This window comes from Poromitra crassiceps (assembly GCF_964638095.1).
Source record: "Poromitra crassiceps genome assembly, chromosome: 28".
Classification (NCBI taxonomy): Eukaryota; Metazoa; Chordata; class Actinopteri; order Beryciformes; family Melamphaidae; genus Poromitra; species Poromitra crassiceps.
This window is the reverse complement of record NC_139651.1, coordinates 10,323,454-10,339,636: the sequence shown is the minus strand read 5'-3', so window position 1 is coordinate 10,339,636 and position 16,183 is coordinate 10,323,454. Positions and strand designations below refer to the sequence as shown.

Sequence of the window (16,183 nt, the reverse complement as noted above, 5' to 3'; positions counted from 1 at the left end):
TTAATTTGACAGTTATTGAGTGTTAAAGTGTGGACCAGTGACATCACTGGTCCACACTAACTCAAATTAATAACTCATTAACTCAAATCAACTCTCAATAACTGTCAAACTAGATGAATGATGAATAGTTTGACAGTTATTGAGACTTGATTTGAGTTAATGAGTTATTAATTTGAGTTAGTGTGGACCAGTGATGTCACTGGTCCACACTTTAACACTCAATAACTGTCAAATTAAATGACAGACTTCAAAACCGTTTACAGTTTTCTGATATACTACTGATGTTCTAATGATACAAAGCTGGTTGAAAATGGGCGGAGTGTTCCTTTAAGGAAACATCGGACGGATGGACGGACGGACGGACAACCCGAATCCATAATGCTTCCGGCCTGGCTATCGCCGGCGGACTGGGCGGAGGCATAATTATATAATTGTATGACAGAAGTTCTAGGAAAATAATAAAATATGAGCTAAGGAGAGGAGAGAGGCAGAATGGGTTCTCTTGTTTGAGCATCCTTTGACAGTTGATTTTTTTCCGACCTCAATTAGACTTCATGACTGCAACACACACAGCACATTTCCAGTTGTCACTGTGAGCCACACTCGTAACACGCTGTCACACAGGGTAGACATGTTCCAGCTGACGTGCTGAAGCACCATGAAAGGGAACGCCTGTCAATCCTGCTTATTGGAGCAGTTAGTGAGCGTGAATTGAATTTGTTATGATGCTGGTTTTGCCTGATTGTTTTCATGAATACAATAGATGATGAATCAATGACAACCATCAGCTGGAAGATTTCGGCCAAAGCTGGCAAGTCATTCTAGCAGTAGCATCCATGTTAGCCGTTTCTCTGTCGGGTAACAAAAAAACCTTCCTGCCTTGATAAATAAGCATTAATTTCCCTATGTACAAATGCTTTACTCCTACTAGATTTTTGTTTTTGTTTTTTGGGGACCACGATTCAGATTCGAAGTTCGAACCCGGGCCGGCCACGCAAAGGGCTGAGCCTTAAGCTGTGTTCACACCAAGATATTTATTTTTCGCTCTGTCGCTTGATTCAACCCTTTGGAATCGCTCTGTCGCTCTGTTTAAATCGCTCATCAACAGGCACACGAATTGACGGACATGTGGGGGCTATAACGTTACGCAATGTCATGATATTTGTCCACTACGAGCCACCGTCATTGTTTCCAAGCTAAAGCCTATCAGCGTGCTCCTAATGCGAGCTCCATACCGGTAGTACAGACTTCACTTCATGTCAGCTGTCAGGCTGTCAATGCGGTTTGTTGCCACACAATAAACCAGCGGTTTGTTCCAAGCCAGTGTGATCCTTGACTCGCTCTCTCACGGCAGCCAATCAGCGTTGAGCGGCGAGCGACTGATGCCAGCGTAATTTCGCTCGAGTTGGGATATTTCATCTCGAGCGACGAGCGAATTTTCTCCCTATCGCTCTGTCTCTGCCGCTCGGACGCCCAGCGATTTTTCTCCCAGGCGAATATACGCTCAATCGCTCGTTTGCATTGACTTTGTATGTAAACTCGACGCCAGCGAAAAACTTTAATAGGTCGGTATGAACGCACCTTTAGTGGTACGCGCTCTATCAGGTGAGCGAGACACCGGGATGCCCCCGCAAATGCGTTACTTCTGTACATAATGATGCAACCTCGAAATAGGATTATTTTTGTGCTCTACATGACATGTCTGACTGGTAAAATATATATTATGAAAAATGGATAGGTCCGGTCCTTGATTGTGATTGGCTGAGCGATGTTCGAAGCCGTTGTAAAAAATAATCTCTAAAAACACACACATATCATCACAGTGTTACTGCCCCAAACCGCGCCTGTGTGTGTTACTGCATCTGTGTGTTGCTGCTTGGCAACCATTCTGCTACCGTTCGCTTTCGTTTTATAAAAGCAATAAGCCCCGTGAGGCCACGGGGGGTTTTAGGTACTGTACTCTGAAGAACGCCCCTTAGCTGTTGTAACGTCATTGTAACCCACGGCCTCTTGGGGCGCTGTTGTAACGTCATTGTAAACCACACCCTCTTGGGGCTTGTGTAGTGTAGTGTAAGTGATGGATGGATTTTGTTGTAACGCATCAGCCACTTTAACCAGTGGCAGAAAAAAACGTGATATCCCCATGCAACATCTGACATTGCCAGATGGGGGCGGTATTGTTTGATTAGGCTTCTAGAAACAAAAACAAACCACATGAGCTGAAAAGATGCACCACCCAACTGCCAATACGAACGTCCCTTCTTCCAGGGAGAAGTTCAACAGTCTAAGAACAGAACACTGCGCCTCAAGGCCGCTTGCTGTGGTAACTTCAGCTCGCTCTTAGTGCAGCGGCTCTGACTTCTGTCACTCTTTACAGAGGCTCAGTACCAACCCCCTCACCACCACAATCACAATGACATAACTGGCCAATTTGAAAGTAACTTCTACCAGGTTGTTCTTGGCATTGTGTGCAGGCCGTACTTGTTGGTAGGGCTGCAACTAACGATTATTTTCATAATCGATTAATCTGTCGATTATTTTCTCATGTCACAAATGTCTGAAAATGGTAGCAAATGACGATCCGTGTTTCCCAAAGCCCAAGATGATGCTCTCAAATCAATTTGTCCACAACTCAAATATAATATACTGTCATACAGGAGTAAAGAAACCAGAAAATATTCACATTTAAGAAGCTGGAATTAGAGAATTTAAACCTTTACTCTTAAAATTGTAGTCAAAACGATTAATCGATTATCAAAATAGTTGTCCATTAATTTTCTGTCGATCGACTAATCGATGAATCGTTGCAGCTCTACTCGTTGGGTGATGCTGTAGAGAGAGGTGATGAAGGAGTGCAGTAGATCAAGTTTACATTTCAGAAGCCGTTCTCAACAAAACAGTTTTCTTATACCATGCAGAAGAAGGAGGCCATATTGGGGGTCACATGTTGTTCATGTGTTCTGTGCCTGAAGGGGCACCTGTCGTGTACTGCCTGCTACCTGTATGTTTACTTCCTGTCATTTCATCCTCATTAGAGCAGCTTGAACAGACGTCGGTGTCTGTAGCTTCAGGACAACTCTCAGTGCGAAGATGGAAAATATCCAGTTTGGATGCACCACTGAAAGACATCTTAAGCTCAGAGGAGACAATCGAGCTTTAAACGTATTGACTTTAGGCTGTTTTATGAAAGAACTTTCTGTTTAGCTAATACTCTTGGAAAGGTAGAAAGACACTAACAAAGCCTGTCTCTGGTCTTAATGAGTTCAGACATGTTTCCTTTGTTGGCGGTGATTTGTGTAACTGATTATGAGTCATGTACTATGAGTTGTGTAATGTAGGCTCCTTTATTGTCGGTATGCTTATAATGTGTGTTATCCATAGAGCCATTCGTCTACAAACAATTAAATTATGAATGCAACCTCACTGGACAACTGAGCCAGTGATCCCTATCCCACAAGGCTCCACTCCGCCACTTAAGAAGTGATCAACTAACCGCCATTAAGACTATGCTAACTCATGTGCTATTAGATTATATTTTAACAGCCATTAAGACTATGCTAACTCATGTGCTATTAGATTATATTTTCTAGGAAATCACTTGATGAAAATCTGATAAACAACTAATTGATGAAAAAAGTCAACTGAACCATCTGTATGCTCTCAGTTGACAAGAGGGGGCAGCCCAGGTCCTGTAGAGCCAAAGCTGTTGTTGAGTCTATATATAGGTCCTGTAGAGGCAAGGCTGTTGTTGATTGAGTCTATATATAGGTCCTGTAGAGGCAAGGCTGTTGTTGTTGTTGAGTCTATATATAGGTCCTGTAGAGGCAAGGCTGTTGTTGAGTCTATATATAGGTCCTGTAGAGGCAAGCCTGTTGTTGAGTCTATATATAGGTCCTGTAGGGGCAAGGCTGTTGATTGAGTCTATATACCGGTATATGTCCTGTAGAGGCAAGGCTGTTGTTGAGTCTATATATAGGTCCTGTAGAGGCAAGGCTGTTGTTGTTGTTGAGTCTATATATAGGTCCTGTAGAGGCAAGGCTGTTGTTGTTGTTGAGTCTATATATAGGTCCTGTAGAGGCAAGGCTGTTGTTGAGTCTATATATAGGTCCTGTAGAGGCAAGGCTGTTGTTGAGTGTCTATATATAGGTCCTGTAGAGGCAAGCCTGTTGTTGAGTCTATATATAGGTCCTGTAGAGGCAAGCCTGTTGTTGAGTCTATATACTGTATAGGTCCTGTAGAGGCAAGGCTGTTGTTGTTGAGTCTATATATAGGTCCTGTAGAGGCAAGGCTGTTGTTGAGTCTATATATAGGTCCTGTAGAGGCAAGCCTGTTGTTGAGTCTATATATAGGTCCTGTAGAGGCAAGGCTGTTGTTGTTGTTGAGTCTATATATAGGTCCTGTATAGGCAAGGCTGTTGTTGTTGTTGAGTCTATATATAGGAAATCAGCAGATGAGAAAGGTAACTTCATCCTTTCCGTAACCAGAGAGTTTTGAAGAGTCTTTCTTGTCTCTTGAACTTGTGTATCAGGTTGGACAGATGGGTTACAGCGAGACACAAAAGAGCTGTTAACACGACACTGCACTTAGCCCCAGGCTAACGGACCTGCTAGCTTGGGGCTAAGTGAGCCCCAGGCTAAGAAAGTGTTCGCACTGGCACAATCCTGGAGCATTCCAAAGTGGGCTAACCCCCGACTTTAGCCTGGGGCTAGCCGGCCTTGCTCTGGAGCAGGGCTCACCCCGACTTTTCAGGGTTAACCCTAGAAAATCTTTGAAAACCAGCGTTATCTGTTGGCAGTTATGAACAGGGTTATTATGACACTTTTGTGTCACTTGCGTGTGTTGTCAAACCAAATCAAACTTCTCCCTCACAACATCGCTAAGCAACGATGCATGGCATGTTCCGACGGACGTTGAACCCAGGGCTAGTAGAACTGCAGTGTGAATCTGGCTTTAGGTTAACCCTGGTTAGCAAATGAAAAAATGCGTGAAAAGGGACTAAGAATATGTAGTGTGAAAGCCCTTGTGTTAAACAGCACTGATCCTATGCAATTCGATGCAACTGATCAGTATTGCAATACAGTAAAATATAGTATTAACTACATTACATTTTCACTGCAACTTTGATTGATGTGTTTTCTTTCATCCCATGAACTGAATTAATACATTTGTTTTATTCATGCATGCATTGTCAACGCAGAATTGGTTGAAATTAGGGATGTTCGATATTGGCTTTTTTACCGATATCCGATATCCGATTATGTCCAACTCTTAATTTCCGATACTGATATCAACCGATATCAACCGATACCGATATAAGCGGGCTTTTTTTTCACCAAAATTTCAGGTAACAAGTTACATAATGTAGCTTAATGTAGCTGAAGAGTTTAATATATAATATGCATGTTGTGTTAAAGTTGTAAGTGTTATTGGGGCAGTGGTGGCCCAACGGTTAGAGAAGCGAGCTTGTGACCAGAAGGTCGTCGGTTCAATCCCCGGGACCGGCAGGATAAATCTGGGTGGGGAAAGTGAAAAGGCAGCGCTTGCCCCTCCCTCATTACCACCACTGAGGTGCCCTTGAGCAAGGCCCTCAACCCCAACTGCTCCAGTGGAGCAGCTCAGTGGCCAACAGATCAGACTGTGGTTGTACTGGTGGTCAGCTTCCATGTGTGAATGTGTGTGTGAATGTGAACAGGGCACTCCTGAAAAAGAGAGCATTGCACTCAGTGAGACTCCCCCTGTATTAAAAATAAATAAATAAATATCGGCATGAAAACCGATACCGATATTTTTCGATATGAATTTTTTATGCTAACATCGGCCGATAATATCGGTAGGCCGATGATATCGGTAGGCCGATAATATCGGACATCCCTAGTTGAAATCCAACACACGCAGCAGCACCTGCATTGCAAGGCGATGCATCTGCAGCAAAATGATGCAGCAGTAACAGATTCCCCTTATTTGAACTGAGTGAACTTCCATGGCCGTGCTGCTGTAGTGCTGAGTAAAGTGCAGTGCTGCTGCTGCTGCTGCTGCAAGACTTTCATAGCAGCTGTACAACTCAGAGGCTGAGTTAACTCAGGCTGCTGTAGTAGTGCTGAGTACAGGCATTCTGATCTGGACTGTGGGCAAAAATAGCCTTGGCTGGTCACGGGCACACTAGACTACAGCGTTCACGACACACACACACACACACACGCGCACACACACACACACACACACGCACACACACAACACTGTCAGAAACTCTCTTTGTTTTCATGTATTTACTACAGTGAGCATATGGGCCTCTGAGATGGGTGGGAGGAGGGAGTATGTGTGTGTAGGCGGGTGTGTACACACGGGGGGGGGGGGGGTTACAGAGTGTTGTACTGTATTCTGTGGAGGAGCTAGCATAGCCTAAAACGCTCTGCTAATGCGTTTGAATGGAGACGGGGGCAACAGTGCTGGAGGAGGCTGCAATATGGGCTGCTGACGCTGACGCTGCTCATTCAGGCTGCCGCCGTGCCACCTGGGAGTGTCCACTCCTCTCTGCTCCCACCATGCGCAACCCTGCCCACACACACGCACACACACACACACACACACACACGCACGCACGCACGCACGCACGCACGCACACACACACACACACACACACACACACACACACACACACACACACACACACACACACAGACGGTACAGACCTCTGGCCACTAGTCTCCTTAGCTGGATTGAGTTGTGGTTGTGACCTGTCGTCTGGTCAGCTGGACTGAGTCATGGTGGTTGTGACATTGCCTGTCTCTCTGCCGGGTCCAGCCAGCTGCTGCTCTTCCATCGACCCGGCAACCCCCCCCCCCCCCACCCCCCCCTCCCAGAAAAGCCTCCATTGATTTTGTTGCCCACCCTGCGTGAGGAACAACCCCCCCCCCCCCCCCCCGCAATCAATTCCTATTGAACAATTCAAACATACTTCTATTGTGCCCTATCTATTGTTCTTGCGTGACGAGCTAGCTAGCTAGCTGCTGTGTGTGTATGTATGTGTGTGTGTGTGTGTATATGTGTGTGTGTGTGTGTGTGTGCTTCCAATAAGCCGTGTGAGTTAGCCTCCTCCTGCAGCAGGGAATCTCTGCATTAGCGCACCACACACACACACACACACTGCTCTCCCTCCCCTCCCCCTTTTTCTCCTCCTCGTGCTCTCTCTCTCTCTCTCCACTGCCCCTCCTCTCTGTGTGCAGACGAAGCAGTGTGTGTGTGTGTGTGTGTGCATGTGTGTGTGTGTGTGTGTGTGCGTGCGTGTGTGTGTGTGCGTGCGTGTGTGTGTGTGTGTGTGCGTGCGCGCGCCTGTGCGTGCGCAGGGCGGATGAGGGCTGCTGTACGCTGGCGCCCGAGAGCTGCAAGGTGACTGAGGGAATGGAGAAGGGATGAGGAGCTCTGAGACACGCCGCGCAGCACTGACGATGATGTGGCGCCCTGTTCCCGAGCAGCACCCTCTCCTCCTCCTCCTCCTCCTCTCCTCATCCCTCCAACTCTCTCTCCTCCTCCTCCTCCTCCTCTTCTCCTCATCCTTCCATCTCTCTCTCTCTAGACCCAGGTGGACCGCCTGCCCCGCTTGCAGTGCCTCTTTCTCAGCTGCAACAGCATCGCCAGGTAAGGTCTCCTCTGCTGCTGAACTCCACCCCCTCCCCTGCAGGACAGGGGACAGGGGACAGTGTCTGGCCAGCACCACTGTCCCCTCCCTTAGCTCTGTGGACTGGGCCTGACCAACATGCTGCAGGGCAGGCTACACACGCACACGCACACACACACACACACACACACACACACACACACACACAAAGGACAGGATTGCTGTGGTGGGCAGTCTCTGCAAACCGACAGACTGACAACGTGTTCTTTATTGTTGGCATTTGTTGCTCATTAATTAGCATGCCCGTTACCTAAGTCATTTTGGCAACAGGGGAGGAGGGCAAGAGAGGGGAGCTCAGCTTGAACAGAGAACGAATGAGCGATTTGGAAGTTGCTAGGTGAGGGGTGTGTGTTGCATGGGAGGTCTATTTTGTTGCTTAGCGCGAACGGCAACCACCCCCCCCCCCTCCCACCACCCCCTCCCCGCCCGCGCGCTACACACACACTTTTCGATCTCAGTGCTCTGTTGGTTTTGTCTTACTCCTGCCCTCTCTCTGAGCCAAGTTGAAACAGTCAGCGCCGGTGTCAGAGAGTTTACTTGTGAAGGCTGCCCAATGAAGGAGGCTGCCTCAGTGTAGTGTTTGCCCGGAGGAGGGGCCTGCCGTGTGGGATTCAGAGTTACCTTCATCAGCCCCCCCCCCCCTTCCCGGAACCTCCAGTCACCTTGGTGCTGTGATAGATCTGGGCCTGACGTCTGAAAGCCAGCAACCCTGCTCAGATGTCTGTTTGAGTCAGTGCCTGGCACACCCTCGCCGAGAGTCATCAGTCATGGTCTTGATGTGAGCGAGATACACAACAACTCATGGTGATTTGTGGAGGTCTCTTCGGGGCCTCTCAGGTCTCCTCTTACGGTGACATTTTATTTCGAATATGATATCGCTACCAGACTCAATTACATAATACTTAGACGTGTTGTTTGGTCGTTCATGGTGAATGGATAAAAAAAAGAAAAAATCGTCAGTGAATCGAAGTTGCAATAAAAATGTATATCGCAAAATATATAATGATTAACCTGATGAGTGTTAATATGTTGGAACTCTACAATGGAAACATACTGGAAGAATATTTCCTCAACATGATTATTGAAAATGCCCATCCCTACGTTGAATGAGCTCCTAGGAATTAAAATGATGCAGAGTAGAAGTCTGGTATGTCGTTACCTTTTACAATGCTGATAGGATAACAGTTGCTCTCTGTTGCTAGGGAGAGGGGGAGAACTGACAGGTCTTCTCAGTGCGGTCAGTCACAGCCCAATGGAGGGCATTGGAGCAAAAATCCTTTTTAGAAAATTAATATTATAACGATCTGGTATTTGACACAACATATCTGGGGTTTTATACTTGCCCACTTTAGTAGATGGAAAAAGGCTGGATAGAGTCCTAGATTAACTTGGAAGCTAACGTTTCCAACCACACCCCACTCTACTGTACACACACACACACATTTTCCACACTGCTGATCATACAGTGTTTGTTTTCAGTCAGAAGGTTGACAGTCTTAAGTTAGATAAATATGCTTCAACAAGCAATGGAGAACTGACATGTCGTGGACCTTCAAGAGCATCCCTGAACAGGTGCATCGACACGTTTCAGTAGTGGCTGTAGTATCATAGTTATAATGCTAAGATGGTATTGTTTACTGTGATTATAGGTGCAACAGTGATGCAACCGAGTACCATCAGCATCTTCTGAAGTACACTCACTGTGAAGAACACCCCCGTGGTTAAAATTGTCAGAATATAGTGCCCTTGGGCACAATGCCTGATAAACAATGCATGTATGTTGTTGTCTGGAAAGACTAACTAGTTATTTGGTTACTGCAATAATAATGTAGCATGTAGCCACTGTGCTAACTGTGCTTTATCAGCATGTTTGGAACACATCCGATTGCTTATCAATCATTTATTGAGGTCATCAACAAAAGTTTGTACAACAGAATCTCCGCTTCACCACCTGCCACGTACCACTGCCACTTCCCAGACTACTTCAATTAATATATGATTTATGGGGGTAGAAACCACTTGCAGAATGAAAATAGAATCATTATTTACTGTAATTGAGTGGTCCTGTTTGCCACCATGTAGGTTTAAGATGCAAATGCAGTTGGGGTGTTACTTTATGGTTGGCCAGCAAATAACAGAGTTTTAGAGCCTCGCGAGCTGTAGGAATCAGGTTTGTGTAACTGTGACATACATGTGTTGGTGAAGGCTCGCAGTGGTAGCCATGCACAGCGGGCCACCTACATGGAATATTTGGTGGCCAAAAAGTGACCTTTTGTGGCCATAGGGCCATCAGACATAGCTCCAGGCTCCAGGCTTCAGACATAGCTCAAGGATCCAGGCTCCAGACATAGCTCCAGGCTCCAGGCTTCAGATATAGCTCCAGGCTCGAGGCTCCAGATATAGCTCCAGGCTCCAGGCTTCAGATATAGCTCCAGGCACCAGGCTTCAGACATAGCTCCAGGCTCCAGGCTTCAGATATAGCTCCAGGCTCCAGGCTTCAGATATAGCTCCAGGCTCCAGGCTTCAGACATAGCTCCAGGCTCCAGGCTTCAGATATAGCTCCAGGCTCCAGGCTTCAGACATAGCTTCAGGTTCCAGGCTCCAGACATAGCTCCAGGCTCCAGACATACAGTAGCTCCAGGCACATCATAGCTCCAGACGGCACGTCATTCATCAAGGTCAATATCACAAATTAGTAATGATTAGAATCTCCATTTCGCCGCCTCACACACACACAGCAGCACTTTGCTTTTTCATGTCTCTTTCAGCTACAGGCACACTTTGAAACATGCAGCTGATTCTTCGCTCTTCGTCGGCCCCTCGTGTGCTGCCAGTGTGGCCGCGGCGCCCACTATATTTAAACGTTCATGTCTTCTTGTAGAGATCTCTTCTTAACACACGCCTGGGTTAAAGCCAGGATCTTAACACACGCCTGGGTTAAAGCCAGGATCTTAACACATGCCTGGGTTAAAGCCAGGATCTTAACACACGCCTGGGTTAAAGCCAGGATCTTAACACACGCCTGGGTTAAAGCCAGGATCTTAACACACGCCTGGGTTAAAGCCAGGATCTTAACACACGCCTGGGTTAAAGCCAGGATCTTAACACACGCCTGGGTTAAAGCCAGGATCTTAACACACGCCTGGGTTAAAGCCAGGATCCTAACACACGCCTGGGTTAAAGCCAGGATCTTAACACACGCCTGGGTTAAAGCCAGGATCCTAACACACGCCTGGGTTAAAGTCAGGATCTTAACCCACGCCTGGGTTAAAGCCAGGATCTTAACACACGCCTGGGTTAAAGCCAGCATCAATAATCAAAGCAAAGATTGTCGGAAGTTGTCTTCTTTGACTCACCGGGGTGGATGACTCAGGTTTTCTGCCACTAGATGATTGCTAACATTCAGTGTGTGTGCGCACACGCTGTGAGTGAGAGAGAGAGAGAGACTGTTGGCAGCTTGTATTCTTTAGTCATCTAGTAATTAAAGCTTATTCTACTGTTGTGGTTACTGCAAATTGCTATGGGTACAGTAAGACCATCAGCTGATTGCCTCTCAACGTAATGTTTAATGTTCTTCCTCTCTGTGTGTAGCGTTGATGAGCTAGCCTGCCTCGGAGAGTCGCGCTCCCTTTCTGAGCTCGCCCTGGATGGGAATCCTGTAGCCCTGGAGACATGGTACAAGCAGGCCGTGCTGCGCTGCGTGCTTCCTCTGAGACTGCTGGACATGAAGCGTGTCACGGTGAGGCTGTGTCTCTGTCTGTGTCTCTGTCTGTGTCTCTGTCTGTGTCTCTGTCTTTTAGCGTCTACAATCAAAATTGGTTCGCCCCTGGATTCCTTGACTCCTCCCGCTTGTACTCACATAGGCCCGCCCATAACTACTTAGACCAGTGGTTCTCCAATTTTTTCACACGAAGGACCCCTAATCTGACAAAAATGTGACCACGGACCCCCATTTGATAGGATTTTGTCCCACGGTCCCCCATATGATAATAAGATTGATGCTTTTAGATGTTTTATTATAGAAAGTGTATAAAACACATGACCAAAATAGTCATTGTGTTACTTATGAATGGAATTATAGCGAAAATAAATAACCCCCCATTTGGCTGGGGACCCCCTGGAACCCCCTCAAGGACCCCTGGGGGTCCCCGGACCCCCATTTGAGAACCACTGACTTAGACCACCCTCGCAGTCCTCTACAAATCCCGTAGCGACCAGCCGGAAACACCCTAGCAACCACCCAGTTACTACCTACACCCTTACAACCACCTAGAGACGTCCTAGCTACACATTGCCGATTGGGGCTGCAGGGGGCGTTGCAAGAGGGTGGGGCAGGGGCGTGGTGAGGACAGCAAGCACAATGAATTAACATTCTCCCAATCACCAATTAACAAATTGATGATTTGCTATCATTCTTCATTCATATCTCGTTTGCAGGAACTTAACACAATTACAGAATGTCGAAAAAATACTGTTTTGATCGTAGTTTCACTTGTTATCTCTCGACCTAAAATACAGACAGCCATGGAACTTCTGGATCATAATCATTATTTGTATTGATCGTCATTGACTATACATTTCAGGCGAGCCCATTTGAATTCCGTGCGACCCCCACGCGGGGTCGTGACCCCAGGGGGTTGGGAAAGCCTGCTTATAGCCTCTCTGTCTCTGCCATCTCATGTGCTGCTGCTGCTGAAGGTAAACATGTTGCTACTTGAGGAGAGCGACTCTGTTCTGTCGGGGCTCCACGCTTGACTTTATTATTATTTCCCGGGTCAGAACAAACTTTGCGTGAGCCCACATAGGCAGTCCTCCCATTCACTGTCAATGGAGCGTCCGCAGGCTCTTATACATCTTGACGACACCGCACAATTAGTCTTTGTTCGCCGGCATCAACGCGTCAACGTTTATCATACTCAGTGCTGCGCTAGAGGCAAAGACGTATGAATGAAGCCGGAGACTGAGCTCAGCATTTGTCCTGCATTTTAAATCTAAATGCAACAATACAAAGTTTGTGTTCCCACCCAGGCATATTGGGATTGCCCTGCTTTCCCTGCAAACATGATGTCATGACTTCCACACTGTACAGTTTGCCAGCAAGGCGCTTCGGCTTGAGTTGCTTTTAGAGTGTGTCGAGCAGGCAGGCAGCAACCCAGGTCTGAGCTTGTACTTTTTGAAAGAGTATGTAAGTACCACACAACTTGCCCTCGGAACATACTGCTGCTGTGATGGAAAAAACCTTCTTAACGCCAATTTCAACAGTTTTCATGTTTTTACTTGAATGTAAAGTTCAAGTGGTCCATTTACAGGTTGAGCAGGTTCGATGACCCCGGGGACTATTAAAGGAACAGCTCACCCTAAAATCCAAAATACATATATTCCCTCTCACCTGTAGTGCTATTTATCCATCTATATCGTTTTGTGTTAGTTGCCTGAGTTTTGGGGATATCGGCCGCAGAGTTTCTGCCTTCTCTCCAATACAATGGATGTGGATGGCACTCGGCTTGTGGTGCTCAAAGTGCCAAAGAAATACATTTGAAAAACTCTACAGCAATGTCTCTTTCCGGAAATCATGACACGGTTACTCAAGATAATCCACAGACCTTGTTATGAGCAGTTTCATGGAGGAACTTTTTTTTTTGACCGAACTACAGCCGCTAGCTGCTAGCTAGTTCCTACATGAGACTGCAAAAGAACATAGTTCCTACATGAAACTGCTCACAACAAAGTCTGTGCATTATCTTGAGTAACCGGGTCAGGATTTCTGGAAAGAGACATGGCTGTTGAGTTTTTCAAATGTATTTTTTGGTGCTTCGAGCACTACAAGCCGAGTGCCATCCAGTTCCATTGTATTGGAGAGAAGGCAGAAACCCTATGGCCGATATCTCCAAAACTCAGGCAACTATCCCAAAACGATATAGATGGATAAATAGCACGACAGGTGAGAGGAAAAATATGTATTTTGGATTTTAGGGTGAGCTGTCCCTTTAAACTCGTCCAAAACAAGATGGGAGAGCTTAAAAAAACCTACAGCTGTGAATCTGAAAAAAGGCTCCTCAGCCCCAACCCCCCCCCTCCCATTCCAGAAAAGTTACTTTTGGGAGATGCAAAGTTTTGATATGACAGCAGCAGTAATGTAGGCCTACAAACATCTTTTCAGACCATGTCATAATATTGCTACAGGGAAACTTTCCTGCAGCCACTGAAGATCTACATCTAATTTGTCAACCTTGCCCCCAAGTGCACTGATTATGCTGTCAGTAGCGGTTCGATCAGATGATTTGAGATCAGATCTATGCCTGGCTGTTGGCAGACTGGCTATTATCTATGAATGAAATGAGCGTTTATAGTGCAAATGAGGCGCGCACTTCTGTTCTGCTTTGAGGCACAATCAATAAAGCCAAGACACTGCTGCTGTTAATATAATATAATATAATATAATATAATATAATATAATATATATAATATAATATAATATAATATAATATAATATACTGTACGTGTCAATGCACTTGGGCTTGTTTCAAAAGGTAAAATGATGGGTTATTGATGGCAGACGATTTTCAGAGGGCCTGCTGATTGGCTGCATAGACTAGAGCTGTCATGTCATTGGTCGACTAATGGTGATTTAACGACCAATCAAATAATACATACAGTACAATCCATCTTCTTTATCGAAGCAGACGAATACGTGTGTTGTGTGAGTAGTGTTGCTAATGTTAGAGGTGTACACAATTTTCTGGAAATAAATATTTAATGTAAAAAAAATTTTTTAACCTATTAATCAAATGAAAAGTCTTTAGTTGACTAAAACCATAAACAGCCAAACATAATCGACGCCTTAACAAAGACTTAACAGCGATGCTGCTGAAAAGTAGCACTCTCAGTAATCGATACGATATTGATCAGGTGTCACAGGATCGCATTCGTTTGGGTCATTTTTTACATTATACTCTTGTTTATTCTACATAAATTAGCTTGACGTAACAACAAATAGGCCTTAACACCTGAAATCGTGTCTCCTTCACCAGCTGAAAATGGACTTGGATCCAAAGTCAGGCTATCATCATTTCGCCTCTTATTGATCAGACCGAGGCATCTTTCCTGCTCGTCACAGACAGCCCAATAATATCCCCGCAGCTCTCAGCTGGCACTCTCACATTGCATTCTGGGAGTTTAGTCTCTCATAAACAGCTGGGCTCAGTTGATCCTAGTGTGGAAAAAAACCTGCGATGCAGCCGCCGGCTGGTGTGACAGTCTGCCTCATCCTCCACGGCGGTCCAGTTTACCAGTCCTGATGCAGATCAGTCTTGAGTGAGGACGCTCTCCGCCTCTCCGCCCTGCGCCTCTCTGCGCTCTCCCCCTCGTCTCGTCAATAATTCAGAGGCCATGAATGGAGCGACACCCTGATTGTACCGGCTGTCTGTTTCAGGACGAGGAGCGGCGCATGGCCGGCGTACAGGCTCGAAAAGAGGAGGAGAGGAAGAGGGAGAGTCACAAGCAGACCATTCATAAGGTACCACTCGGATGTCTTTGCTGTTGTCGTCGTCGTCTGCGTCTCTCTGCCTGGATTCACATTCTAAACATACAGCGTTCTTGGCAAGCAAAGGGATTAAACAGGGCTCCTCTGTACCCAGTGGTGCTCTTTTAAATACGTTTGATGTTATAAGTACTGTTGATAGTAAGTGGATTATTAGTCGCTAGCTTCAAAGTACTAGATGAAGCTTTGATATAGATTAGTGATACGAAGCACCTGACACAGTGTGTCACGCGTGAATGTTTTATGTCATTTAATACCGATATATCTTCCAGTGTTGTTAGCTAGGATTATTTATTTCACCATAAATATGGAATATGTTTGAGTTGGGGTAAGTGGAAAATAGCCAACCTCTCTGGCCTCTTGACGGTGCTTTAGGTGGTGTTTTGCGTCTGATTTTCGTTTCTGGTTTGTGCAGCTTGCCTGCCAAAACATTTGAGATGATAAAAAAAGCTCTTTAAGCCATTGGGTCATAAAAATAGGACGTTTGGCCCACATTTGACCCACATTGTAGCTCTGGTGACAGCGGGGGGGTGCACTATTACCTCAATGTGCCATTGGGATTGTGAAGGCTGTGTTTTAGAAAGGCCCTATAACTGCACTTTCGGGATGCTAACCTACAGTGTCCGTATTTCACCTGTATCAACACAGGTGATAATGCCCTTTGGACGTATTAGTTATTGTTAATGCACGGGGAAGGCTAGACAGCGTCCCCTGTGGTTAGCTGCGAAAGGGCTCGGAGTGCTGGTCTCCAAAGACGAGTATACTTTATTACGTTAAATGCTCGGCGCTGTTCAGTCCTGTACAGGCCATCCATCTGTGCTGCATTAAAGGTCCACCTGGGACTAATGAATGGTCCAGTTTTTAGTCCAGGTTTGTGGTGAAGAAACCCCAAAAAGCAGAGCAACACAAAGAACCCACTCGCCCCAGAAAGAAGAAAAGTAACTGCTCTCTCTTGTGGCTTGGCTCTG

At 46.0% G+C, this 16,183-nt stretch overlaps 1 protein-coding gene across 1 annotated transcript in view; it reads left to right on the top strand.

The window, feature by feature from the left end:
* Positions 1-16,183, top strand: part of lrrc49 (leucine rich repeat containing 49) — a gene marked incomplete at its 5' end in the record, with an annotated part of 63,125 nt that overhangs the window by 18,719 nt on the left and 28,223 nt on the right. The window contains 3 exons of the mRNA XM_083662469.1: positions 7,574-7,635; positions 11,267-11,414; positions 15,108-15,191. Coding sequence (XP_083518595.1) covers positions 7,574-7,635; positions 11,267-11,414; positions 15,108-15,191 — 294 coding nt within the window. The remainder of the gene's footprint in view (positions 1-7,573; positions 7,636-11,266; positions 11,415-15,107; positions 15,192-16,183) is intronic.